A 27018-nucleotide genomic window follows, 5' to 3' on the forward strand; every position below is an offset into this window, starting at 1 on the left:
ATGCCGTGCTACGCTATATTTCCTACTGGGCCCGGTTTGATTGTGTGCGGTAATCGTGTACAATACACGCGAGCTTGAACATTATAGTTCGTAGCGTACAGTGTCTTACAAAATTGGGCTTGGATGACTAGCCATGCATATTTACGTAGACCAAATTAATATTCTCAGGGTGAATTCCTGAAACGCCGAATGGGTTTGCGGTACGTCCAAAAACGTTTACGGCTCGCGTATTTTTGAGAATCCCAATGCCCGGTCCGAGCCGGCTTGAGAACTAGTGCAAGGAATCTTACAACAGCGTGAGACGGCTGGAAAAATTTCCCGCCTTATAGTTTGGCTGCTTATATAACTAACCTAGTTATGTGAATTTCATTATCCTTGCTTTTCATTTCGTAATAGAAGTTAGTGTTCGACCGGTGGATATTGCATTCTGCATTCAAAATTGCTCTAATGCCGAGCGGTTGAACGCATCTTATGCAGTTTTCGTCAAGAAAACAACTGTTGTGTTTATGACTTTCGCGCGTTCCTTCCCGGTTTCGAGAGTGCCATTTCTATGAAGTTAAAATACTGATATCCTTGCATTTTAGAGTTGTAAGGCTCTGGCTTTTAGCGTAAATTGCCAAGCTGACACTCAAAATTTGTTTGTGCAAACACACTCGGGTTCAGAATCTTTTTAACTGTTCAGAAAATTGCTGATCACTGATACTGAGGCTCTTTTTAATGCAGCGTCCACATATTGCCAAACCCTAACAAATCCTCGCAAAGTTGTGCATAGGTCGTTTGACTTGGCTTGTGTAGATTCTAAAGTGTTTGCCACCGATCCGATCGTATGTCGGGTTTTTGGACAAATCAAAGGGGATTTGGTTGCCTGCACAGAAAACTTTAATGCGCATGCAAAAAAGGTTGATGGCGATGTTTTCTGCCCCAAATGTTTGAGAAGGTTTGGTGTCTACGGCAAGCGCATACAGTGGAGCCGGCCGGCGTTGTCTGTTCTTTCATTAAGCGCCAAAGGTTCTCTTATGGGTTGAGATCCAGGCTGCTGCCAGGCCATAACATACAGGAAACATCGAGTTCATCAAAGTGAGACTGTTGAAATTGCGGACTATTGTTAAGGATGGGATAGGAATTAAGAAAAAAAATTATGCTTACCAATTGAGCTCGATGACAAGAAGCAGAATCATCTTCGAAAGTCATTTGATCTACATGTGAACAATGCTCTTCGAGGATAGGTGCCAAATGTTCTTCCAGAATGTTTTTATAATCAACAGTCTTGATCGTCCCTTCAAGCATAGCCAATCGTCCAATTTGGTGATACGAAAAACATCCCCAAATCATTTTGACTTGATGTTCTTAGAATAAACAGAATGCTCTCCGGTCCTTCTGCGCACATACTGCTGTGGCGCGACAGGATTCGCGGCATTTCAAATTTATTTCGAATGTCGCGAATACCAGCGGACAGACGACGTCACCCGCGCTCTACTCAGTTCAGAGCTCGCTACAAGAGTGGAGAACAGAGTAGGTGACGAAACACGTCAGATAGGAAAAACAATAGTTGGTTGGCAGTCACGGTGAAAGCAAAGATTTCCTTTCCAGCACGTGTCCGGCAAGGGCAATATAGTTGTTGACGCTTTGCCTCGTGTCTGCGAGGTTAACATCCCCGCCTTACTCGATTTCTCGGTTATTGCCAAGGCGCAGGAGGATGACGCAGCACTTCAGAGCCTCAAATCCAACCCCAAATACAAATTTCGGGAGTTGCCCATTTTCGGCTCAAACCTCTCTCTGTGCTGCGAAGACTCGGAAAAGGGACCTCGGCCATACATTCCGGCCACCTTTCGCAAGGAAGTGTTCCACGCAGTTCACGACTTAGCGAATCCAGGCATCAGGACAACAAATCGGTTAGTCACCGATAAATACTTCTGGCCCTCTATGAACGAGGATGTCAATTCTTGGACCAGAGAGTGCATCGCATGCCAGAAGTGTAAAGTCTCCAGGCATGTAAGGAAAGAAGTGGGCTCATTCCTCCGCACTACCAAGCGGTTCCACACAATACACCTCGACATAGTAGGGCGTTTGCGAGACTCGCACGGTTACAAGTATTGCCTCACAATCATCGACAGGTTCACGCGGTGGCCTGAGGCAATACCTCTGAAAGACATTACGGCGCAATCATGTGCCGAAGCCCTCTGTCGAGAGTGGATACCTCGCTTTGGCATCCCTGCAGTGGTCATCACTGATCAGGGAATGCAATTTGAGTCCACCCTTTTCCCGGAGTTAAGCAAACTCCTAGGGTTTAAACGCCAGCGGACTACTGCATACTACCCGCAATCCAATGGGATGCTAGAACGTTGACACCGGACGCTGAAAGCCGCCATTATGGCACGCGACGATCCGTCCTGGACCCAAGTCTTGCCCCTCGGCCTACGTACAACCCGCCGAGAGGAATTTGCTGCCAGCCCCGCGGAGCTGGTATACGGGGAGAACCCGAGACTTCCAAGTGATTCGGTCTTCGACAAGAGATTGGGTCTCACAGAATCGGGGTTGGTGCGTCTGCTGAGAGACAATCTCCGACGCATCAAGTCCACTCGTCCGCATCTGTCTGTGCGCCTAAGGAACTGGACACGTGTACGCACGTCCTGGTCAGGACGGATGCCGTCCGGAAACCGCTGCAGCCTCCTTACGAAGGTCCGTACCGCGTTCTCGAGCGAGGAGAACATTTCTTCCAGCTCGAGATCGGTGGACAGAAAAAGGTGGTCTCCATGTCCAGTCTGAAGCCCGTGTACAACCCTAAACAACGGCGCGTTCGCTTCAAGGACTGATGGGGAACACAGTTCCGGATTCGATCGCTGAAACCCCTCGGTTTCATCTGGGGACGGAGTGATGTGGCGTGGCAGGATTCGCGGCATATGAAATTTATTTCGAATGTCGCGAATACCAGCGGACAGATGACGTCACCGGCGCTCTACTCAGTTCAGAGCTCGCTACAGTAGTGGAGAACAGAATAGGTGACGAAAAACGTCAGATAGGAAAAACAATAGTTGGTTGGCAGTCACGGTGAAAGGAAAGATTTTCGTGCAGAAAGAAAACAGTTACATATGGAAATCTCGGAGTTATAATAAGAGTAATTTCTTGAAATTGTGTATAGAACTTTGCAACATACGAAAAATATGTCAAAAACCTAATTCGAATAATAATAGAATAAAAGGTTAAATACAAGCTCCTAAAATTTGACTGAGAACTCTTATACTGCATTCCATCATTGCGAGTTTCGTTTCATCTGAGAAGATCACATTCTTCCAATCATCGACAGTCCAGCTTTTGTATTTCCGTTTCCTTTGAGCGGTCAATCGCGGTTTCTTAGCGGGCCGGTATGCACATATCCTAGCCTGTTGGAGCCTTCGTCGAACAATCCTTGTAGAAGTCGGTGTTCCTCCAAGTCCAACAAAATGCCTTCTAATGTCCTCAGTCGTCTTGAAGCGGTCTCTAAGACTAATTCTCTTTAAGAGTCGATCTTCACTTGCAGAAGTCTTTCTGCGGACTTCTATTCCTACTTTTCGCTCAGTGGATCCAGTCTCTCCAAATTTTTTTTAAAAAAGTTGCTACTGCAGACTAGCTGCAGCCTACCCTAGCTGAGATTTCCCGTACGCTCAAAGATTCGGCTCGCAACACCAAAATCTTCCCTTTTGCAATTTCACTCATTTTCTTCACATTCGACATCTTTTCCGATTTTTTAACTTTGTCGCGTCACACCACAAAGTAAAAAATTTACTTCCTCCAAAATGAAGTACCTGCGTTTCAATAAAACCCTTTTATTGAACTTTTAAAGCTTGTCCACATTTCATTGGCCGCGACATACATAGAATGTCGCTCATTAAAGGGAAATTAACGTTTTTTGTCCCAAATATTGAAACAAGTCAGAATACGGGAAGCTGGGCGCACTGAACCTTTGGCTAATATTCAGGAGGTTGAGACATTTTATTTCGTCATCGTCAGGCAAAGCCTTTGGTCAAGTACTTTCTGAAATCTAAAAATCCATTTAATGGTACCATTAAATAAATTAATTAATTAAATTAAATAAAGGCTGTCGTACGGAAGGTCGCGGTTCAAATCTCGCTGGTGGCAGAGGGATTTGTATCGTGATTTGACGTCGGATACCAGTCGACTCAGCTGTGAATGAGTACCTGAGTCAAATCAGGGTAATAATCTCGGGCGAGCGCAATGTTGACCACATTGCCTCCTACAGTGTACTGTAGTGTACGGTTACGGTCTTGAATGAAGTGCTCTAACACACTTCAAGGCCCTAATCCAATATGGATTGTTGTGCCAACGATTATTATTATTATTAAATGGGATCAGTTCCAGATCAGTCAAATCTGCATCACACCTTATGTTTAGGGTCATTGTTTTGATAAAACCGATAATTGAAGAGCAGACTCATTTTACCACCACTTTATTGTTATCCTTTAGAATAACGAATTACATGTTTTGCTTATATTCCCATCGATGAACACGAGATTTCTAACGCCCGATGCTGTCGTGCAAGGCCAAATCTTCGCTATACAAGTGACCTTAACATCCGAACCAAACATTGATTTTTGATTCATCAGCAAATATAAAGTTCTTCCAATATTCAGCAGAACCCTTGGAAATATGGTCTTTTGCTTGAACCTTACTAACTTATATTTTTATTCATCAAACACGATGGGTTGTGGATGCGCTACGGGTTTTGCCAAGAGAATGCTGCACCCGCAGTACATTTCTAACCTGAATATAATTAATTATTATTTTTGCTTTTTCCTTTGATGCGTTTTTACACTTACAGTTCACTGTACACACTATGAACTTTGTAGGTAGGTATCAGTGGCCGCTCCGAGGAGCCCAATTAGCGCTTTGGTGTGCCGTTTTGATGCCATAAACTCCTAAGACCGTGACTGTTGTTATAGGAACAGGGAAGCAGAGTCCAGTTGGCTCGGATCTTCAGAGTCAGCCCGTAGCATTCACGAAGGAAAGCAGCTCTCCGACACTGCAGCTAGAAATCTCACTGAGGTCCCCAAAGAATGGTTTACCCAGTGTCCGCAGCCTGACTTAAGCCAGAGCTGGGCAATCACAGAGAAAGTGCGTGAGGGTTTCCCTTCCTTTTCCGCAGCTTCGGCAATGCGAGTTGTAGGGTAAGTCGAGCCTAGCGACATGGTCCCCTATGGGCCAGTGCCCCGTGCAGACCGCCGTAATCTTGAATGCATTTGCACGCGTCTGGCACAGGAGCTTTCGTGATCGGGCTATGTTATAAGCGGGCCAAATTCTCCTTGATTTGGCGCAGCTTGTAAGCCTTCGCCATCTCAGGCTCGCGGCTGCTAGGTAGTGCGAGTAGACTCGGCCCCCGACAGTCGCCAGCGGAACACCGACTGTATTCCCCGAGCAGAGCCTTGCCTGGCTAATCCGTCAGCCCGCTCATTCCAATCTATGTTCCTATGCCCGGGAACCCAGAGGAGAGTGATCTTGAGCGTGCCGCCCACATGGTTGAACGCGTCTCTGTACTGCCGAATCACGCTCCAGCCATCGAAAGACTTCCAATATCGCCAGTACTTCCGCCTGGAATACACTGGTGAAACCTGGGAGACCATACGACTTGGATACACCGTGTGTATTCGAGAAAACCCCCGCGCCGACTCCATAGGCCATCTTTGATCCGTCCGTAAAGAATACCGTGTCATTGTCTTGCAACACGCCGCCGGTCTTCCACTTTGCCCTGGTTGGAAGGTCCACAGCAAAGTTTCTCGTGAAGTTCAGCTTGCGTGTGACATAGTCCGTGGGGGATGCCCAGATTTCTCGAGGTATTTCATCTAGGATGTTGCTGTGGTCGTAGGACTTCGCTGCCCAGCATCCGTACTCACGTAGTCTGACGGCACTGCACGCTGCAACATATTTGATGTGGAGGTCTAGGGGGAGGAGATGCAGGAGTACATTGAGAGCATCTGCCGGGCAGGACTGCAGAGCCCCCGTAGCACCTGCACACGCGGTTCTTTGAATCCTATTAAGCTTCGTTCTATTGTATTTCTTCTTCAAAGCCTGCCACCATACAATAGAGCCGTACGTCAGAATCGGACGCACTACAGCGGTGTACATCCAGAGAACCATCCTCGGCCGGAGACCCCATTTCTTTGCAAAGGTTCTCTTACAGGCATAGAAGGCTATACAGGCCTTCTTAACCCTCAGTTCTATGTTCAACCTCCAATTTAGCTTAGGATCCAGGATTACACCCAGATACTTGACATTAGAGGAAAGAACCCATCTTTGTTCATTCAGCCGTGGTAGATGGAATTCAGGTATCCTTGGCTTGGTGGTGAACAGCATCAGTTGCGTTTTGGTTGGGTTTATGCTGAGTCCGCATCTTGCGGCCCACAGGCACCCCTTTCGCAACGCTCCTTCCATGATGTCGCTCATAATGGACAGAAACATCCCTGATACTAATATCACCAAGTCGTCGCCATACGCCACCACCTTCAGCCCGCTGCTGTCCAATGTACGTAAAATTTTGTTCATTACTATTAATCAGAGCACCGGTGAGATGGCACCACCCTGGGGCGTGCCTCTGTTCACAGCTCTGGTCAAGTGGTTGCCTCCCAGATCGGACTGGATTATCCTGGTACTCAGCATGGATATAATCCAATGCGTGAGATACCCCTCCAATCCAATACCGATCAAGGCTTCCTTGATGGCGTTGGTACTGACGTTGTTGAAAGCTCCTTCTATATCCAAGAAGGCACCAAGGGTATACTGCTTGTACTGCAGCGACCGCTCAACCGTGCCAATTACCTCGTGGAGGGCGGTTTCTGTGGATTTTCCTTTGAGGTAGGCATGCTGGGACTTAAAGAAAGGCTTTCTCTCCATAATCGTCCTTAAGTGAATGTCCAGGACGCGTTCTAGGGTCTTCAGCACGAAAGAGGTCAGGCTGATTGGCCGAAAGTCCTTCGCGGACTCATGACCGCGCCTGCCCGCTTTCGGTATGAAAACCACCCGTGCGCGCCTCCAGGACTGCGGTACGTATCCTAAAGTGATGCAGCTCCGGTAAATCTCAACAAGCCACGGCACAACCCTTTCCTGCTGCTTCTGTAGCATGACTGGCATTATGCCATCTGGGCCTGGAGATTTGTATGGGGAGAAGCTGTTTATAGCCCAGCCGATCCTATCCCCGGTAATTACCGATTTGATAGTCTCGCATAGGTGGGGTTGCCGCAAACCCTCCAAGGGTTCCAACTTTGTACAAATAGTAATATCGAACATCCAAACATTCTTGTACATAGTATAGTCATAAGTTCAGTCAGTCGATGCGTATCGGGAGAAATATTAGGGCGCCGAAACTGATAACACTGCGCACGGAGAGTACCTAACCATACCCCACTTCCGTGTTGGTGGGTACCGGCGGTGCCTTAGCCATATGTTAACGCCAAAACTCAAGGAAATACGGGAAACTCGGTGTGCTGCTCTTCTGCAATGATTTCCCTGTAAAAAGTAGCAGAAAAGTTTATTTTCTGATGAAAAAGTTTTTACCATGGAGGAAAAATTCAATCGACAAAATAATCGAGTATATGCTCACAATTGTTATGAAGCCAAAGAAAATGCTTTGCGAGTCCAATATCGTCACCATCCGATTTCTGTTATGGTATGGTGGTGGGTCTCATATCACAGAGTAAGTGATATTCATTTCTGCGAGGCCGGTGTCAAAACCAATGCGAGCGTGTACGAAAAGATGTTAGAGGATGTAGTCGAGCCATTGAGTGAATGGCTATTCCCTGAATTTGAAGAGTTTGAAGGCCTGCATCGTGCGTGAAGCGATCGATGCATGTTCGTGTTCTATGCATCATGTACACAACATCAACATCATTAAAAAATGTGTGGAACTTTTCATGCGCAAGTTGTTCAACGCTCTTAAACGCAATGCTTTTCTTCCACCGTACAAATTGTACGGAAGGCCGCGATTCAAGTCCCCCTCGTTGCAGTGGCCAAAGCCCCTGATCCAATTGAATTGTCTCACCAACAATTATTATTCAAATTCAAACTTCTTAAGCCGCGTACCGTACGTGGTGATAAAAAAAATTCATCATAATATTGGTTAGGGAAAGATAACCAGACGTAATTGACAATGATTTCGTTACTGTGCACCACATCACGACAGAACTTGCAAGTAGTTCTAAGCCTTTCGATGATCCTGCGAGGGACGTTAACAGTCGGCTTTTGATTCAGGATGAAGGATTGCTGTGGACATAGAAGGAGTATTTCACCGAGTTTCTGAATCGTATAACATGCAGTGAAATTTCACTGAAATCAGTGAATACGTACTGCGCGTCTAATCATAAACAAAATCGTCTTTGCCATTGATGTTTCTGCGGAGTTGGTGCTTTCAACTATTCGTAAATGTTAAGAATTTGAGATTTTTTCGATTGAGTTCAGAATGGGGTTCGTTAAGATTTCGAAAAAGGCTGCAAATCTTGAGTGCAGCAGTTAGAGGGACATTTACGGGTTTTCTGCCATTGCAAGGGTAGTAACTAAAAGAATTCTTTTCCAATACTGCCGAAATTTGCAAGAGCCGGAACCCTGCTGAGACAAGCACAACGGTGCTAGTCTACACTGAGTGCATGGCTCAGCATTCATACTGGCGGATTCAAGACCTACCAAAGATCTCTTTTTGCTTGAAGATAACCACAACTCCATAAAGCTCACACTAGAAGGCGAACCGCAACCAGCCGAACGCGCATGAAACAGGAATTCTGCTGGAACCCTCGGTTCCCATGGTATTAGTATACTCTTGGTAAGGTTTCATGACCCACTACCTCCTCAAATGAGTGCAATGGATTCTGATCGCCCTCATTAGGCCTTTCGAGCATACCCCTTCTGCATCACGGGCAGCAAACCAAAGTGATACAGCGATCTCATCAGACACTGGCCTTCGTCTTGAGGAGCTTAATTCCCGTCACGGGTTTGAATTATTGTTCGAAAGCGCCATCTAGACGCATTTCGGCTAATCACTTTTTGTTTCGGGATGAGCGGTCTTGAGACTGCCATCGGCTGAAGAGTGGAGCGGACCGAGTTACTTAAATTAGTGCAGCCCGCCAGTAAGTAGCTTGTAATCTGAGTTCGCTTTACATCTGAGGTTTTCAAAATTGTTTCATCTTTATTCGCCCATTTTAATAATCAAACGACAATTTTTTTACCAGTAAGAGGAAACAAAAGAGTATCTTTTATTCAAATACACAAAACCTTAATAAAAACAACACGTGTCCAAATAGCTGAGTGATTAGAGCGCAAGGCTGTCATACGGAAGGTCGCGGTTTAAACCTCCCTGGTGGCAGTGAAGTGAGTCAGATCAGGTTAATAATCTCGCTCGAGCGCAATGCTGGCCACATTGCTCCTATAAAGTACTATAATCATGTAGTGTACCGTTAGGGCCTTGAATGAAGTGCTCTAACACACTTCAAGGCTCTGATCAAATTGTATTGTTTTGCCAACGATTATTATTAAAACAAGTCACTTTTTTTGGATCCCTTGTCCGCATCCAATCGATGTACCGGATCAAATAAAGAGCAGCTTATTCCCTCTTTTTTCTGGCCCACGCAACCCTCGTTTTGAGTTTAGCAGCCAAAGTTTAAAAATAAGAGGGGAAGACGACTTAATGTTCCTCGATAACAAAGGAATACATAAGACGCTGTCTCACTTCTGCCCTGGGACCACCGTGACCGAAACCAAAAAAGTGGGGCGTTAAATCTGACATCAATTGGATGCAGACTTAAGGTCCATCAATCTTCCAACAAAAAAATGTAGTTCCGGCCAAACTAGAGTGTTGTGTTTTGCGAAAGTATAAAAGAAGAACGTTAACATCTGCGAACCCCTTCGGTCACGCTGGTCTCAGGGCAGAGATGAGGCAGCGTCTGATGAGTTATCTCTGCACTGGACGAAACCATAAACTATCTTCGTCCCTGGCTTTTTAATACAGTTATATTGAATCAAAATCCTTTTTTCAAGGGAAATTGCTACACTGTAAGGCAATCAGATTATCAGTATCACATTTAAGCATTGCATTGTCAATTATGGCCTGGCACCGTCGGGGCATACTTTCCACTAGTTTTTCTGCATATTCTACCGGAAAAGACCTCCAAATTTTCCGAATTTGTCGAGAAAGCTGATCTAAATTACATGGCTTGCGTCTGCGAAGCTGCATTTTCATCAGAGCCCATACATTTTCTATGGGATTTGCATTGGGTGACTGAGATGGCCAATCTAAAGTGACAACTTCGTTTTGCGCCTTCCATTCGCTACACGCTTGACTCCGATGTTTCGGATCGTTGTCCTCTTGCAGGATCCAGCTTTCATTTTTCTTGATATACCATTGCTTAGCAGATGGTAACAAAGCATTTTGATATATTTTATTCATTTTTTCGGCATTTAAATTGTCGGTAATTAAGAACAAAGTACCGAAACCTTTGTTTGAGAAGCACCCCCAAACATGCACCTTGACGGGGTGTTTAACAGTCCGTTGAAGCATCCTACTGGTGGAGGTTGTCCAGGCGTGTTTGATGCTCGGAAATGCACAGAAGGAGGATTCATCAGAAAAAATTACGTTGCTCCAATTGCGGTCCAAGTTTTCCTTCGCCCATTCCACTCGTTTTTCAACGTGTTTTGCACTCAACATTGGTTTTTCCAAATTACTGCGATATGTCAGTTTATTGGCAAGCAAGTGCCTGCGAATCGTTCCGTAAGATATGTCAACACCTTTTGCTTTCAATTTCACAGCAGCTCCACGTAAAGTCAAAATTGGATCTTTCGAGAACAATGCGAGAATCTTTTTTTCGTCTTTTTTTTTGAGACTTTGCTTGTACTTCCGCGATCAGGAAAATCATCAACGTTACCGACCTTTTTATAGCGATTTATCCACTTGCTAACGAACTGCTTCGACTTTCCCATATATTTCGCAGCAACAGTTTGCGTTAATTTGGGTCCTTTTTCATGCAAACATAGAAAAATTGCCTTAAAACGAGAGGCGTAAACAGCACTCATTTCGAAAAACCACTCAATTGAAGACTAAATTTGACAGAGAGCTGACTTTTTACAAAAAGCATGAAGGACTGAGGTGCCCTCTATGTCATAGAAAAAGAAAGAGGACGCTCTGATTTTTTATCTACGTGTAACAGTGACCACGCTCTTATTAAATAGTGTAAAATTAATTTTTAACTAGATACAAACAGCAGTGTTTGTGTTGTTCAATGTAAGAAGACCACAAAACCTTTCATACCTGAAACATTTAGCTTCCGATTTCAATGGAATTCGAGAGTTGGAGATATTATATTTCTGTTAAAAGATATTTATGCTCTTGATTCCGATTCTCTGTTCGATATATTATGCCGTGTTTTTTGCCGAAATTCTTAAATTTAGAGATATTGTATGAAGCTGCAGAATTATAACTCGCTCATGGTCCGCCGTGCGAACTCTTTGTTTCCTCTTCCCCTTTATATGCAATGTTTTGGATATTATTAGTGTATGTTGCCTCCCTCTGTATGTGTAAACAGATACATTTGTTAACTTTTTCTACACTCAATTAAGCTTTTTAGTTCACTATTGGGATGGGAAAGTCATTGTTTAAGTAGCTTTATTGTTCGTTCTCTGTTATATACGGTACATACATAGAATGGCTTGCTACGAAAATATTGAATCCCTCAGTAAAATAATCAGTCACGATAAGTACATAGACGATTTACGGTGTTGCAAAATTTCTTCCAAAACATTGGAGAGAACTTTAGCTTCTGAGAATTTGAAAGAATGGACAAATAACAACTCTTAAGGAACGTGTACACATTTGCGCTGGCAAATCTATGGAGTGATTTGATAATCAACAAGTTCGTAGTCACTGTCCAAAGTCAAAACAGCAAATACAGGGTGCGGCAGCATAACTTCCTTTTTTCAAAACTCAATAAAAACTATTGTATGCATCGAAAAATATTTATTTATTTTTTATAATGTAGGTACATGTCTAAAGTTTTTATTTACATTGTTTTGAAGATCAAATCTGTTAGGTGACGTCTCCCATTCTCCATACATTGCGTAAACCGATTTCTGGCGTTTGTCATGACTCTTGTTAGCATAGCAGGTGTTATGTTGGCAATTTCTTCTTGGATGTTGGTCTTCAAATCTTGTAGGGTTCTTGGACGGTTCACATAAACACGGGATTTCAAAAAACCCCATAGAAAAAAATCACAAGGGGACAGATCTTGAGAGCGTGCCGGCCATTCCAAATCGCCTCTAATTGAGATAAGGCGCTCTGGAAAGTGTTCCCTCAAAACAGCCATCGATGCTCTTGAAGTGTGTGCTGTTGCACTGTCTTGTTGGAACCAAGTGTCCCCCAAATCCAAATTTTCTAGCCTTGGGGAAAAAAAAATTCTGTAGCATGTTTACATACCGGTCCAAATTCACTGTCACTGTCAACCTCATTTTCCTCAAAAAACCAGGGAGTCCAGTTCTTCTTTTTGTCGCACTTGCAGTTTGTCTGAATGTAGTGACCCATGTAAAAATTGATTTGCGGTCTGGGACGGGAGCCAACGGGGCTAAATTAAAGCGACTCCGAAATGCACGCTGTGTTGCAATAACTGAACATCCGCTTGAAAAGTAAACCTCAACGGCAAAGGCACGCTCCTCACTATTCCAACGCATGATGGCGACTGAACCGTGTCAGGACAAAACTTTACAGTATCCCCTCTTGAACGAGACCATTAGCGCCCCGCTATGATATCAACTAACTGAGTGGCGCGCATTTTAAAAAAGGAAGTTATGCTGCCGTACCCTGTAAGTTGATAGACCAGTACCTTCCTTCAAACTACAATTTTTATTTTTCAATGTAGGTATATATTTCTGGAGCAACTTAACCCCCTCATCAGTACAAAGCTATAGGGCCTACAAATAAGTTCTGTCGGTTTTTTCTTTAAATTTGAAGCTTTATTGTGAAAAATTGGTTATACATTCATTGTTCAAAGTATTGCCCATCGCTAGCCACAACTTTCTTCCATCTTTCAGACAATTCATAGATACCATCGAGCCAAAAATTGGCCTGCTTGGCCGCTATCCACTCATCGAGCCATTTTTTGAGTTCGTCGTAATTGGAGAAGTGCTGGTCAGCCAAGCCATGTTGCATCGACCGGAACAAATGGTAATCAGAAGTAGCAATGTCTGGAGAGTACAGCGGGTGGGGTAGGACTTCCCATTTCAACGTTTCTAGATATGTTTTAACGGGCTGTGCAACATGTGGACGAGCATTGTCATGTTGCAAAATAACTTTATCATGCCTTTGCTGGTATTGCGGCCGTTGTTTCTTGAGTTCGCGGCTCAAACGCATCATTTGACGTCGGTAGAGTTTTCCCGTGACCGTTTCGTTCGGTTTTAGCAGCTCATAGTATACCACACCCAGCTGGTCCCACCATATACACGGCATGATCTTCTCACGATGAATATTCGCTTTGGCCGTCGATGATGAGGCATGGTCGGGGTATCCCCACGTTGCCCGACGCTTGGTATTATCGTAATGGATCCACTTTTCATCGCCAGTAACTATTCGATGCAGAAAACCCTTCCTTTCTTGTCGTTGGAGCAGATGTTCGCACGTGAAAAAACGGCGTTCGACGTCTCTTGGCTTCAGTTCATACGGAACCCAATTTCCGACCTTTCGGATCATTCCCGTTGCTTTTAAACGGTTGGAAATGGCTTGCTGAGTGACTCCAAGTGTTTTTCCAAGTTTTTCTTGCGTTTGCGATGGATGTTGGCCGTCAGGCGCGCTCTTCGTCCTCCAAGTCAAAATTGACATTTTTAAACCGTCCAAACCACCTCTGATACGTTCGCTCAGATAGAGAATGGTCACCATAAACTTCCACCAAAATGCGATGACTTTCGGTTGCTTTTTTTTTTCTTCTTAAAATAATGAAGTAGAACTCCCCGCAAAAACACATTATTTGGTACAAAATTGGCCATTTTCGTTGATGAAAAAAGTATTGTTGTTTACACTTCAATTAAATAATTTATACTGACGTTTGTGCCTATTGACAGTAGCTTTCCGATAAATGTTTGGAAATGTGGATCAATGGAATAAAAAACAAGCTACGCCATCTATTGTGAAAACCGACAGAACTTATTTGTAGGCCTAATACTAGGTAGGTAGGAGGTAGCTTTGTACGGATGAAGGGGGTAAATTGCTCCCGAAAAATATATCCACATTGAAAAATACAAATTGTTGTTTGGAGGAAGCTCCTGGTCTACCAATTTTAGGCTTGACTGCAAATAGCAGACAATATCTAATCCCTTAGCAAATAGTTCTCGCATACCTAAATTTCTCTCTTAGATTCGTTTTTAATCGCCACCTAAGAGTCTTCCCTAGGTATAAGGACATTTTCAACTCCATTCCCAAAAACATTTTACGACTGTGATGCAAAATAGCTATTAATGTCACTCTGCAAATGGATGGCATAATTGAAAAGTTCTAATATTCAAAGAATGTAACCGAGGTCTAAATAAAAAGGTATCGAATAGGATGTAAAACAAGTCGGGAAACTGGAAGCTGGAAGCTTCAGGTACGAAAGGTTTTTTGTATTTCTTGGTACGTAGCATGTATTAGGTTGTTGCAAATGAAATGTCGGATATTTGAGTAAAATTTCAAAAAACTATAACTTTTATGAAAATTAATTTTATTAGTCAAAATAAGAACCAGCTTCAATGCACTTCTCCCAATGAGATACAAGGGCATTTATTCCAGTTTCGTAAAAGTCTGGGTTTCTAGAGCTAAGAAATTCTTCAAAGGCACTTTTGACAGCTACTTCATTGCTGAATTGTTTCCCCGCCAAAAAGTGATCCAAATGCTTAAAAAAGTGGCAGTCGGTTGGCGAGAGGTCGGGTGAATATGGTGGATGAGGAAGAGTCTCATATCGTAATTCATTTAATTTTTGGACCGTCATTCTGGAAACATGAGGTCGGGCGTTATCATGGAGCAGTATCACTCCATCTCTGTTGACCAATCTAGGCCGCTGAACACGTAATTTCTCGTGCGTTTCATCAAGTTGGGCACAATATTTCTCTGCATTAATTGTTTCACCACGCTCCAAAAACGAATAATGAATAATTCCAGATGCAGACCACCAAACAGTTACCATTACCTTCTTCGGGTGAAGGCTCGGTTTTGGCATGTGTTGTGGAGGCTGATCGGCATCTAGCCATTGCGCTGATCTGCGACGGTTGTCGTACAATATCCACTTTTCATCGCATGTCACTATTCTGCGCAAAAAGGGATTGTTCCTGTTGCGGTTGAGTAGAGAACTGGATATTTCCATTCGCAGCGCCATGTTTTGCTCGTTGAGTTCATGCGGAACCCACTTATCAAGCTTCTTCGCCTTTCCAAGCTGTTGTGTGCCGAGATACTGTCGAATAGTGTACGCCTATTTTCTCTGCAATGTCACGAATCGATGATCGGGGATCAGATTCCACTATCAAACGCAACTCGTCGTTGTCGATCGATGGTCCTGGGTGTCCACGAGGTTCACTTTGGAGGGTCATGTCGCCTGATCGGAATTTTTCGAACCACCGCTGTGTCGTTCGTTCGTTTGCTGCGTCAGCTCCAAATGCTCTGCAAATGTTTCTGGTTGTCTCCGCTGCGTTGTGACCAAGTTTAAATTCATATAGAAAAAGTAGACGTTTTTGACTCCCTTCCATGCTTTTTTCTTTGAGTTTTACTTGGAACTTCAATGACGATTGAAACCGAAATGACTCCTTGATCGAACGAACGACTATTTATACTCAATTATCCCATACCACCAGAGTCATCTTGCGGCAGCTTTAAACATTAAAATCATAACTAACTTCACTTCATTGAAAAATCCGACATTTCATTTGCAACAACCTAATAATATATCCATATATTGTATTATGTGAGAGTATCCACTTTCGGGTGAAATTGACATTCATACTCTTCAATTTTCAAAGAAGCAACAATTTTGACCTATTTGCATCAATTTTTGTGGCTTCCGGGCCCCTTCTGGAGATCAACATTATGAAAATGGTTCCAACTCTGGCTAGTCTTTAGATCCTTGCAAAAGGAATAAGTGCTCACACACGATTCCAATGCGACGATTTCCATGATTTTATCAATATTTATGAAGATCAAAGCATGCCTCATTTTCGACGTCTATATTACCAAAACGCTATCGTTGACACCATGATTTGCTGTTGCATTCGATACTATATTGGGTGCATAAAATATACAATTTTTGGTTGCCAGTTTTGCCTTTTCCCCTTGGTCGTCGTGATGAGAAATGTATCGAATTTACCCGTTTGTTATATCCATTTTGGGACGTTGTGCAATATCTAGTGGAAAATGCTTACTTCGCTCTATTCAACTTTTTTGGAAATTTTTTTAAGGCTTTGTGGAAAACAAACAGAATTGACTCTTTTAATATATTCGGGAAAAAGAAATAAACCGATCATTATGAAATTTTGAGGTATGAGTCTGTATAAAATTACTAAGAATATGAACCGACATATGGCAGAATATCAAATTTAGAAGGGTGCTTTTAAGGATTTGTTGCCTTATTAAAATCGGTTTAATGTTTGTCTGTCTGTCTGCCACACGCACTTTTCTCAGAAACGGCAGGGAACTTTTTGAGAAGATGGAAACTTTCAACCTCCACACATGCAGTTAGTTTCATCTTTCTACGTTGAGAATAAAGAAGGTCCTCATACACTGGGTACTTGGGTATCAAATGAAAGGTCTTGATTAGTACTTTTCAATGCCAGTTTTAATTTTGACATTTGTTGGAAAGGCGGTGAGTACGATGGTTCGGAGTTGATGATTTCTTTAACGGACCTATTCTCAGTACCTTGTCTTGCCTTGTTTATATTATGTATTTGTAGAAAAAGAAGTCTTTCTCAACAGTTGCATTTTTAATTTTGATTATCTTCAACCGCAGGTCCATATTCCATTATATATGGAGTCGATACAGAGCTTTCGCATAACCACACATCTCTCACTTTATAATCTGCGGTATGTCCATTGATATTTTTTGAGGCTCAGGGACCTCCATCAATGGAGGGCAATTATAACATCATTCTGGAGAATAGGCCTCAGAGAAAGGAGCTGCATATCCACTGATGATTATTCCGGCACTGGTTTTTAACTCACTCTAAAACGACTGCTTGCCCACGATACTTTTTCGTCTTATTTATTTGATCTTTGTGAAAATCATAGTAAGACTCCCACTGAAAAATGATTGATATTTTCTGACCGTTTATTCCATTATACAACGCACTTTAATTCACGCATCATATAAGTGTGTTTGTCTGTGATATGTGCGGCGGAAACTTTGGCAACGGCGCTTAAATTACTACCAGAATGCCTCTACATGACTCGTATGTAATCACAACATATAAGCGTAACATCATCTTGAAGAATGCTTGTATTGATACGTGTTTTCTGAAACTGTGGTGCTTCCCAATATTACATATCGTGACGTCATTATTGCCGGGCTTGTAAAAAGATCCGCATATGGATGAGACGGCCTCACAATGTCGAAACATACGAGCATTTACTTTCATATGTATGTATGTATCTTACTGGTGTAAAACGTGCTAACCGAATGTTAGAAGTAATAATACGAGATTCGGCAATTAAGTAAATTAGGGTTTTGTAGATTCTGCAATTTCGTAGTGGTAACTGCAAGTTTATCGCGAAATTTTTGGAGACATTCATTGTTTTTTTTCTGTTTCGTTTTGAACATCAAAGATGAAAATGTGGTTCCGAAATCACATATCAATAAAAGTAAACTCAAGTTTGGTTTCTCTTCGGCTCGTCGTGATCTGTTCCGCACTTTATTTTGTCAAAGGTCTGATCTGGATGTAGTTGTGAGGCCTTCAAATCCCTATTCAGCATATCGCTGTTTCGGCCGGCCTTCTGGTCGCTTACCAACTTTGATGTTCAGACCAATCTTGGCGATTGAATCTTGTTTAGCGCGAATTACATGGCCCTACCATCGAAGACGCCTCTTTCGCAATTTTTCCACGATCGGTGAAACCTCATATCGATCGGATATGATCAACGCATATCACGCCACTAGTCCAATGCACCATCTTCGTCTCTATTACCGCAAAATGCCGTTCATTGCCTTTTATAGTCGGCTAACAATCAGAACCATTGTTGTCTGCTACTTTTGTTATTGTTATTTTTGTTTGTATTACTCATTTTCAACTATATTGAAAAACACCGGTTCCGGTGCAGATTCTAATGTGGTGGAACAACATTTTTTCTGCTCAAACCAAATCTAAAATCGCGTGTCTCCGTCTCCATTACCATCTCAGAATCATAACGACAGGACAGGCGACATTGCGATAAATTTTAGATTTGAGGCGTTCATTGATGTGCCGATAACAAAGACGCCAGTTGTGGACCGATACCTTATCCAGATTGCACTAATGTGTGAAGCAATTTCATAGCGAAGTTCTCCATTGGCTGATAGCATTGACCGGAAATATTATATTTGCATCACTCACTTCTGGGCAGACCACTGCTTTTGACAATGATAGAGCCTATTTCATGGGGATCAGCTGCTTCCTTAATCATCCACGACAGAGACACGAAGCGGTTTTGATAAACCCGTCACACTTCGAACTTTACTTTTCGGATCGTGGTATAGCAATTTAATCCAGCGCACGAATTTCTCTGGTATTAGAAGTTATCGTAGAGCATACCAGATTAGTTGATGTGGCACACGGTCAAACGCTTTCTCCAGATCCAGAAAGGCTATGTAAAGAGAGCAACGCTTCTCGCGGTGTTGCTTCATGAGTAGCCGCGCAGTAGTTCCGCAGTTCTTCACAAACACGGCTTGAATCACGATTATTTCAACGATTTCGCGAATATGGTTGTCAAGACCAAGGACATCTACCTTCCTGAATAACCCGATTGAAGAATTCACTTAACTACAGTGTTGGAGTCCAGCTCTTCGCTTTCCATAGCTTAGATGCGCTGTCGTCCTGTTGCTTTCCCATATTTAATTCGTTTTATTGCTTCCTCGATTTCAGTGGCGCTAACATGAAAGTCCTGGAAATTTAACGTGAGCACCTGCCGTGTAGGCATAATCCCACGGTCCTCTTCGGGCACGGATTGATTTGGAGACCATAATCAGAGGCCCGCCATGACTGGCACAGCGATACTGGTTTATACTGAGTGCAGGCACAGCATTCATACCAGTGGATGCAAGGCCTATCTAACACCTCTGCCGCAATAAGGTGTGCGGCACACGAGTTGTACAGCGCAACTCCACTCTTGAGCTCCGAGGAGCTCTGCCCGCGATGTAGGCATAACCACAACCACCATGAAACTCCCACAAGGGCGTCAACCGCAAATAAAGGGACCGAGAGCACATCCTCCAGGAAATCTCCTGGAGCATTTTCTTTCAAATGGCCGTCCCGGTTCCCATGGCACCAGATAACCTCCGGTGAGGCTTCGTGCCCAGAGCCCCTTCAAATGAGTTCCTTGCAGACTCGGGTCTGATCGTCCTCCTCGAGTACGTGGACGGAGTGGCGCTGACAGATGGAATTGCTCCAAATGTCGGCAATGCTAGCGGAAGTGGAAGATGAACAAATTCTTCAGATGAAATCTGCTCGAAATTTTCTCGCTATTTATCACTTCTGGGCAATCCACTGCCATTGACAGTGATATTGCCTATTTCATGGGGATCGGTCGATTCCTTAATGAACCACGACAGAGTCACGAAGCGATTTTGATACACCCCGAAATATTCTCGCTATTCATCAGGTCGGTAAAAGTATCGTTCTCGTCATTAACATAACAGAAGTGTTAGATATCTTGTGTGCCCTCGTGTCGGCTTTTGACAAGTCAATGCAGATATCTCTTGTCAGCCCGAGTGTCCAGGTTATCGTAAAAACGATGACCTCTCGGGTGACAGCACTTGCTTTCTCTGCTTCCAGGTTGGCGTGCTTGTAAGTTTGGTGACCCCTGGATTGCATAGGTCGCTATGTGCATCGTGTCTTTAACTTGGTTTCACCATTCTTTCCCATTCGTAATGGTTGATAACCGCGTTTTTCTTCTCACGAAATCGCCACCATTTAATGCGCCCCGGGCCTTTTATGAGTGACCTGATTTGCAAGACAGCAGCAATCAACGGTCGATGTTGAGGCGCGGTGGTCTCATAAGATAGCGGCTTTGCAGTCAGTGGATGTGGTAAAATGTCGGCCTCTTATGCAAATATAGTCGATTTGCGTTTTACTTTGTCCACTATAAAATGTAGGAAGATGAAACAATCCACTTGGTCATGAATGTCCGCATAATCGACTAAAAGCTCGCCTGCTTCATTGCGCGTTCTAAACCCTTTTCCCTACCGCAGCTGTTATCGTCTGGCTTTTCACTCACACGACCATTAAGGTCGCCTGCAATTATGATATAGTCATCAGAAGGCACGTTACAGATTTTTGCATCGAGAGGCATCTTTCTCGCCATCAGGTCGACCTGTCTGTGGGGCGTACGCGATGAAGAAATGAATTGTGCAATCAGCTAAAGGTCCATCACCAAATAATTCGACTTCTTTATTGGCGTCACGGAAACCCTCTGAAATGGCAACGCCAACACCATATTGATTGTGTAGGCTACCAAAATAGAGAAGTTTATAGCCATTTTTTACCGCGTTCGGTCCATGTCGCCGCTTTTGGGACTAGACCATCGAGTTTTTTGTAAAGCGCAGATATCAATGAGCTCCCGAAGAGCTCTTGCGAGCTCATCAGTCTTTCTCGTGGTGCCAATATTTAGCGTGCAGACATGCGTTTGATTTTTTCGGACTAATTTACTTACATCCTGATGCCATCCATGCGTTAAGAACCCTTGCCCATTTCTCGACAGAACCGGGGCCCGTATCGTATTAATATGCCTATAATTCCTTCTTTTAAAAAATAAAAAGCCTGATGGCTATTCTACTAAGCAATCCTATAAAAATTCATTTCGGCAATCCCAAAAACTGTAGCACCAGCAGCAAATGAGTTTTTACTATTTTTAAGGTTTTGTTTGTAAAACAAAACCTTATTAAAATCAGTTTACTGTCTGTCTGTCCGTCACACGCGCGATTGACACCAAATTTGGTAGAAAGGTGGGAACTGTGAACGCTCACGCATATACAACCTCTTACGACGCATTTAAGGGGTGGTCCCCATACATGCAAAAGAGGGGTGTAAATTTTTTTTTTCATCAAATATAGTCATGTGAGGTATCAAATTAAAGGTTTCGGTTAGTACTTTTCAAAGCCGGTATTAGTTTTGACTTTTGCTGCAAAGGTGGGGAGTGCGGGGGGTTGAAAGTGGTCATTTTTTTAACGAACCCATTCTCAGGAACTACTCAACCAAAAAATCAGGGGGCTGCCACTCTATGGTGCCTAGGCTCCGAAATACCCTCCATATCGATACCTGTTCAAATAAAGTTAATAGTATATTTCTATAATTTTTAGTAATTGCCAGGAAAACCCCCCTTAAGTTCACCCTAGAATCACAGCAGCAATGTAGGCTAGAGTATAGATCATAATCCTGCCAAATTTGGTGAAAATCGCACTATTACTAACAAAGTTATACCAGGTCAAATCTGCGCCCCTCTGCAAATTCAAGACAATGAATGTCAATATCACTTGAAAGTGGCTATTTTCACATAATATATGCATATTTTACGTGCTACATGCTAATGGGACAAATGCACACCCAAATCTCTTTATAAAAGAAATTCACAAAACCTTTCATACCTGAAGACTCTTCAGGCTTCCGGTTTCCCGACTTGTTTAAAGTTACATGCATTTAATCAAATATATTTGTATTAATTTTAAATTACTGTGAATTAAAAAAAATGGTTATCAGATTACTAAAAAATGATTATCTGAACACTGAAATATATCTCCAAACTTTAAATTAAATAACCTTCCAACACAAACAATTGAGAAAAACATAGAGTCCCAGGGACCCCAGCTTGGTAAACAAGGTTGGCGACAGGAGTTTGGTATGTTAAGGGTTAATTTGGGACCGAAATGTTGCTCGGGTCATCGACTGATGAGCTTATCTTTTCTAGGAAGCAGTATTTTTATAATTACTTCATTGTAGTTGGTGTAGTGCGTATTTTCATTATATTCAAATGCCATTCGAATTTTTGCAGCCATAATAGGTTAAGTCTAATTTTCATTGACGCTTCTATCGCTTGAATGTGTTATCTTAATAAAAGGGGAGAGTTCATTCTCATATCTAATGGAGATATCAAAATTTATAAAAGAATTGGGCCAAATAATTTTTGCGAGTAATAGCAAGATATGGTCACAATAATTAATCGATAGGAATTCTATGCACATTCCCACACCTTCAGAGGAAGAAGAAAAATTTAGATATTCTCGGTTTTCGTAACATAATGGACAAGAAATATCAGCTAGTTATTGCAGTGGGAAACCTGATGCATATGTAGTTTGTCTTTTCTAAAATAAAATCATTTCCTTTCGTTGTAAAATCGAATCGAATTACTGGAAGTGCTCTTCTAATTTCCCCTTTTTTCTTTCCAGATATGTGACTGCTCGAAAACGAGGAAGGCGTCCTGAATCATTTCGTCATGGATTAAATACACAGGGTCATCTTCACTCTGCTTTGGTGAAAATTGTGAAATTCACATGGACGAATCGTGGTCCTTACACAATGGGGGCTTTAGTGTAGAGCTTTTCGTTCTAGATCTGAAGCACATTCATTATGCCTTGAGTTGAATGAATATCGTCGCTTCTGAGTTTTCTTTTCTGATATGGCTTGTGCGTGAGAAACGACGGCCGGAACAGTACGATCAAAGTGTGTGACGTAAAAGATAGTAGAGAGCAGCAGTAGATGAGTACAATTTTGTTTTCAAGTCGGAGATAGAATTGTGAATTCCTTTTGATTTCATTAATAGAAACATTCCGTTATTTTTAATGAATGAAATAACGATAGATATCGTCGGTACTCATTCTGTCATAGTAAAATCTAGTGAAGCATATCTTTTTTACAACTCCGGGATTTGCGGCGGTGGCAATTTTCCGAAGTGTGGTAGCAACTCATTTGTGAACCACAAATGTATCAGCTCATGTTTATCGCAATATGGCACCCGCTCTGACTGAGCCTCTGAGTCAGACGAATAAGTTGTCCTCGTCTGCGACATCTGCATCACCGCGTCCTTCGTCCAACAATCTGATCTCCGAATCAGAAACAGTCCCCACAACTGTTGCCAGTTCAGCCGACTCGAATCACCGTAATAATATAACGAGTTCAAACTCAGATCCCAGTGATACATCACTATTCATTGCTGCTAACAATAAAACGAGCCAAGAAGCGAATTTTCCTTTTCGCAGTAACGGTAAGAACGGCACCTTTCAGTCGGCATTTGAACAATTCCAGCAAATACGCCAACTACAGCAGAATCACTGCAACGATTCCCCGCCAAGAGTTATAACAAATAAGAGCGTTAAATTATCGACAGGACGGCGTCAAAGATCGGCAGCAAGATCCCCGATTAATGGACGTCTATCTAATAGTCAGATGGGCCCAATGTGTGATACGAATATAGAATTCCAAGACAACAATAGCATTAACAGTCAAGAGGAATTTAATAGTGAAGAAAAGGAGCATTCAAGGATTCAAGATCATAACGCGCAGACACACATGGATTATTCAGTTAGTGATGGGAACATCAACACTGAAATTGAAGATGACGTTCCTACTTTAAAACAAAGTGGTGATATCGATAAAGAACAGCAGGATATTGGATATGAAATCGTGGAACGCAATGACGAATTGAATGACAGTCAATCTTCGCAGGATCGTCAAGAAAATAAAGTTCAAGGTAAGTTCCTTTTGTTGCATTTATATTTGATCTAACTTCAGCTTGAATCGCTTGTTTTTTGACTCCTAATTCTTAGTTTGTTAAGGTTTTGCGTAAAACAGAACCTTAATAAACTCGTTGACTTACGTGTTGAGTTTAAGGGGAGCTCTCCATATGTCCCTCTGTTTATCTGTTTGTCGGGCAACTCCAATTTATTGGTTGGAATCGTGAATCTCCATACTTACGGTGAGTGGCATTGTTTCACGTAGAACTTAAGGGGGGATCCAAATACATAAAAGATGGGTGCAATTTGAATGTAGTGATATGAGGTATCAATTAGTACTTTTCCAGGCAAATATTAGCTTTGATAAGAAGCTATGTAGTTTAAGGGGGGATTCCCATACATCTGAAAGGGGTGCTGATTTATTTTATTAGCATATGATCATACGGTGTATGAACTGAAAGAGCTTAATTAGTACTTTTAAAAACTGGACCAAACTTCCACGTCAGCAATTTGTTCAAAAAAGGCATGATCACCTCATGCAACAGGGTTCCAGATTGAATTTGATTTTAATAAAACAGGATATTTGAAGACCGATCCTAATGAAACAAGTACCGTCACTGTCTCGGTTTAATGCTATCGGTCAATGGTGAACTGTGTTGTGGAATTTCTTCACGTATTAGTTCCACCTAGATGAAGTGACGTTTCATATGGCCCTGTTATCCTTTATGGTTCTGAGTGCTGGCCGACTACAAAGGACAATGAACGGCGTTTGTCGTTAATCGTCCGAACATCGAAGTCGATGGGAAAGGATCGAACGATGCTTTTTCCCTGCTTTTGAATGAAACAGCCAGAACCAATCTTAAAACAACTGATCAAGTTGCCTATAATAAATTGAAACTGAAAATGAGACGTAGAAAGTAAATTTCGAAAATGACTCGCATGTTGCAAGTTTGCAAAATAATAATAATAATAATCGTTGGCGCAACAATCCATATTGGATCAAGGCCTTGAAGTGTGTTAGAGCACTTCATTCAAGACCGTAACGGTACACCACAGTACACTGTGGGAGGCAATGTGGTCAGCATTGCGCTCGCCCGAGATTATTACCCTGATTTGACTCAGGTACTCATTCACAGCTGAGTCGACTGGTGTCCGACATCCAATCACGATAACAAATTCCTCTGCCCCCAGCGAGATTTGAACCGCGACCTTCCGCTACGATAGCCCAGCGCTCTAACCACTTGAGCCATCCGGCACTTGACAGTTTGCAAAAGCTAAAATAAAATCAGAAGTATTTCAATTCAAGAAGAACCGACTGCAGTATGAGTAAACTACATCGAAAGCTATACGATATTTGCAATCACCGATAGCAAAAGCAATATTATTGTTTTAACGGTGACACTTTGGTTTTGGTGGGTTATTCAAAATGGTAATGAGATTTTCACCGGAACCTTTGCAAGAGCAGTTGCAGTTTAATCCACCATAACGAAGTTAATCACTCGCCGCTTGTTAATATATGCCCGCTAAGATATCCTGTAGTTCCTCCTCGGTAACCGAAGCATCAAGTTTGATTCTGTCTCTGTTTTTTTACCACGTACCTTGTTTATTACAGTTTTGCGTGCATATTGACCTCAGCACACAGCTGTTTATGTGGCTTTCTTATGGTCACTGTAGTGATTTCGGTATTCTTCCCTCAGGGCATCGTGTCCTCCTCATCAGAAGGCAAATGTCTCAGCTTCTATGAGTTTCGATATGGGAGGAAGAAGCATACCTCTTGATGACAAATTCCTGTATGGAGAGAAACTTGAAACGCTCGGTTAATTTGAATTTTTAAGGGAGATGTAGGTTGCAGTTTTAAAAAATCCATTTTGTTTTTTTTTTGTCTTTTAGTAGCTAACCATCTCAAGAATATATTCCCCAAATTTAAACTGGATCCGGGGAAAGCTCTCAAAGTTATCAAGCAATTAGTCGCCGCTCCTTCGAGTTATAGTTCTAAGCTTTTAACATTTTTAACGCGTTCTTCTCAAAACAGCTTTTACAAAGTGCGTGTTCATTTCTATTTTAAAACTACTTGATTGATTTGTTTCAAATTTGAACACACATTTTGCATATAAAATATCCCCCTCCCCCCATTTTTAAGGTTTTGTGTAAACACAAAACCTTATTAAAATCGGTTTACTGTCTTTCTGTCTGTCCGTCACACGCATTTTTCTCGGAGGCGGTTGCAGCGATTCGCATCAAATTTGGTAGAAAGGTGGGAACTATGAACGCTCACGCATATAGTTAGTTACATCCTTTTACGTCGAATTTAAGGGGGGGTCCCCATACATGCAAAAGGGAGGTGTAAATTTTTTTTTCATCAAATATAGTCATGTGGGGTATCAAATTAAAGGTCCCGATTAGTACTTTCCGAAGTCGGTCTTAGTTTTGACATTTGTTGGAAAGGTGCGGAGTGCGGGGGGCTGAAAGTGATCATTTTTTTTAACGAATCCATTCTCAGAAACTACCCAACCGAAAAAACTGAAAAAAATCAGGGGGCTGCCACGATATGGTGCCTAGGCTCCGAAATACCCTACATACCGATACCTGTTCAAATAAAGTTAATAATAGTACATTACTATAATTTTTAGTAATTGAAAGGAAAATCCCCCCCTTAAGTTCACCCTAGAATCATAAAATTGCAGCAATATAGGCTGCAGTATAGAGCATGATCCTGCCAAATTTGGTGAAAATCCCGCTATTACTAACAAAGTTATACTAGGTCAAAACTGTCGCTCCTCTGCAAATTCAAGACTATGAATGTCAATATCACTTGAAAGTGGATATTTTCACACAATATATGCATATTTTACGGGCTACACGCTGATGGGACAAATGCACACTCAAATCTCTTTATAAAAGAAATACACAAAACCTTTCGTACCTGAAGCGTCTAGCTTCCGGTTTCCCGACTTGTTTTATTTTAGGGGATTTTTTACTTATAAAATGGCGGATTTTTTTCGGGGAAAATAGCACTTTTCACATTAAATCATCGTCATCAACGGCATAACAACCGGTACCCGGGCTAGGAACTCCAGACATCCCGGTTTTGCGCCGAGGTCCACCAATTCGATATCCCAAAAAGCTGTCTGACGTC

General features: G+C 42.4%; 1 protein-coding gene across 1 annotated transcript in view; it reads left to right on the forward strand.

Annotated features, from left to right (window-relative positions):
- The window catches only part of LOC119658589, a 48942-nt gene that overhangs the window by 1330 nt on the left and 20594 nt on the right, over nt 1–27018 (forward strand). Inside the window, exon 2 of the mRNA XM_038066049.1 lies at nt 22599–23899. Within this exon, the coding sequence (XP_037921977.1) occupies nt 23158–23899 (742 nt within the window). The 5' untranslated portion in view covers nt 22599–23157. The remainder of the gene's footprint in view (nt 1–22598; nt 23900–27018) is intronic.

This window comes from Hermetia illucens, chromosome 6, assembly GCF_905115235.1.
Source record: "Hermetia illucens chromosome 6, iHerIll2.2.curated.20191125, whole genome shotgun sequence".
NCBI classification, from domain to species: domain Eukaryota; kingdom Metazoa; phylum Arthropoda; class Insecta; order Diptera; family Stratiomyidae; genus Hermetia; species Hermetia illucens.